The 2484-nt window shown below is 38.8% G+C and overlaps 1 protein-coding gene across 1 annotated transcript in view; it reads right to left on the reverse strand.

Annotated features, from left to right (window-relative positions):
• LOC101844962 (basement membrane-specific heparan sulfate proteoglycan core protein) overlaps nt 1-2484 on the reverse strand; it is a gene marked incomplete at its 5' end in the record, with an annotated part of 33661 nt that overhangs the window by 3196 nt on the left and 27981 nt on the right. Inside the window, 1 exon segment of the mRNA XM_013089664.2 lies at nt 386-543. Coding sequence (XP_012945118.1) covers nt 386-543 — 158 coding nt within the window.

The following is a 2484-nucleotide window of genomic DNA, read 5'->3' on the forward strand; positions in this document are numbered from 1 at the left end:
TCCAGAAATCTTGACCTGCACTAAAAGATAGCATTGCCCTACCTATAGGAGAAGTTTGGTTTCATTGGTGTGTATATTTGTTTGGTTATAGAGAAAACTCTCCTTGTCTTTTAAAGAAACTGAACAAGGTACCAAAAACATTACCTTCGATTTTCTCAAAACAGCATTTTTCGGGATAGCCCCGTTGTACTTAAAAGCGGCCATATCGCAACCTCAGTGCTTTCTCGTCGTATCTCCCTAATTTTTAATAACAATGAAAACAGCTCATAACAAAGAGTGAGCCTAATAAGAAGAAGTCAAATTTTCACTGTTTGAAAGGTTGTTTTTTTAAATGAAGATACGACCAGAAAGCACTGAGGTTGAGATACGTCTATCTCAAACTGACCACGTATCGAGCGGAAGTGACCCGGAGGTCGTCCCCATCCTTGCTCCAGGTGTAGGTGGCGCTGTCCACAGCCGAGGCCGAGCTACAGGTCAGAGTGTATTTCCCTCCAAGGTTCAAGGTCGCGGCGTTAGGATTCACAGTTGGGGTCGCGGGTTTGGCTAAAGGTGAGACAAGGAAAAAACAGAGTGTGGGTTCGTTTGTCTGTTTGTTTGTTTGTTTGTGTGTTTGTGTAAATATGTGTATATGTGTATATGGTATGAATGTCTGTGTGTGCCTGTGCGTCTGTGTGTGTGGGGGTTTGTTTGTTTTTGTGTGTGTATGTGTGTACGTGTGTATGTGTATATGTGTGTATGTGAGTGTTTATATGTGTGTGTGTGTGTGTGTATGTTTGCGTGCCTGTGTGTCTGTGTGCATGTGTCCGTGTGTGTGCCTGTGTGTGTGTCCATGAGTGTTTGTGAGTGTCTGATTGTGTGTGTTTCTGTGTTTGTGTGTATGTGCGTATGTGTGTTCGTCTCATTGACGTCACAAGAAAATGATGTAGCTTCTTGAGAGAACTTTTGGGATTTCATTGAATGCCCCAACAGACAGACACATAAAATGTGAGGCAGCGTGGTGGATTCAGGCTCTCGTCAAAATAATCAAAGTGAAGAAACTTGCATTTTCCCGCAGGTTTGTGAATTTTTTTCGAATTTTTGTTTTTTAGGCTCAACACCTTTCATGCCCATTAAAGAACTCGTTTCTGTATGGCTTTTTCTGAAAAGTTTTGATCAAAGGCACAAAAAATGTAAATTTGCAGCTACCACGGACTCTTAAGCTAAGAAAATAACAAATCTTTGGCGGCCATCTTCTCACTAATTTTACCTTTGAAAACAGGTGACCCCACCTCCTTCATTCGCAAATATCTCAACTTGTATTCAAGATACATGGATATATTTTTCATCCAAATAAAGACAAGTCAACAAGCTTTACGATGATACCAATAACTCTACATGCCCCAAAATTGAAGAGAGCCTGATTCCACCACGTTGCCTCACAAATGGTTTGCGCAATTCGCTACCTCAGAATTACAACGTCCTATCTTGCACAATACTTAATTTCGAGAAATTTGTCGTCAAAACTATTGAATTTCTCAATACGTCAACATTTTGCGAATGCAATTCTTAGAATATTTTGATAAACACTTCGGATAATTTTACGATTTTGATAAAACAGTTATAAAGCATTTATTGGTTTCTTACCTCATCGTCTCAGTAACTCAAAACGATTACCACCAGACAATTTCGTAGCATTGAGACCAGACAGATACAGAGAAAGAGGCAGATCCAGGAAAAGAGGGATAGAAAGGGGGGGGGGGAGCTGTCTGAGAAACATTAGACAAAACAACATAACCATGCAACAGACGATACGAAAAACAAGAGTAAAACGTTTGCTTCCCCTCTAGATACTCTGAGGTAACATGGGCAGGAAAAAAGTAGAAGTAAGTAAGTAAGAAAAGAATGTTGAGGTTTCTTGACAGACTTGAGAATTTCATTAAGTGAAAAGAAAAAATAATCTAAAAAAGACATTGAAAAAAGTCAGTTTTAGTTTTAGTAAGAGTTTTTCAGCACTTGCAACACAATAAGAGCATATTATAAGTGCCGAAGATATGAGGTGTTACAAGAGAGTAACAAACACAACAAGAAGGAGGGGAGATAAAAGCAATAAATGTTTGATAGGAAGTAAGAAGCAAACCACATCAGAGCACCCGCCACCCACCCACAAAGAAGTCAGGGAGGGAAAGTTACAAACAAAAACAATTTAAAAAAAGACAATATTGCAGTTATTGGAACACTTGGATCGACATAGAGGTCTTGAAGACATTGCTTGCACTGGAAATTATATAGACGATAAAAGACGTAGAGGTAGACCAAAAAAGAAACAAAAAAAGAAACTGACTGAAAGAAATTGAGGAAAAGACCTGGACACAGTGATAGTGCGGTTTTGTATTTTGTTGTCGTTGTTTCTGTTGTTGTTTTGATTGTTTTAGTTTGTTGTTTGTTGTTTTGTTTTGTTCTTTTTGTTTTTGTTTTATTTTGTCCTTTTTGTGTGTGTGTGTGGGG

This window comes from Aplysia californica, unplaced genomic scaffold (assembly GCF_000002075.1).
Source record: "Aplysia californica isolate F4 #8 unplaced genomic scaffold, AplCal3.0 scaffold01012, whole genome shotgun sequence".
NCBI classification, from domain to species: domain Eukaryota; kingdom Metazoa; phylum Mollusca; class Gastropoda; order Aplysiida; family Aplysiidae; genus Aplysia; species Aplysia californica.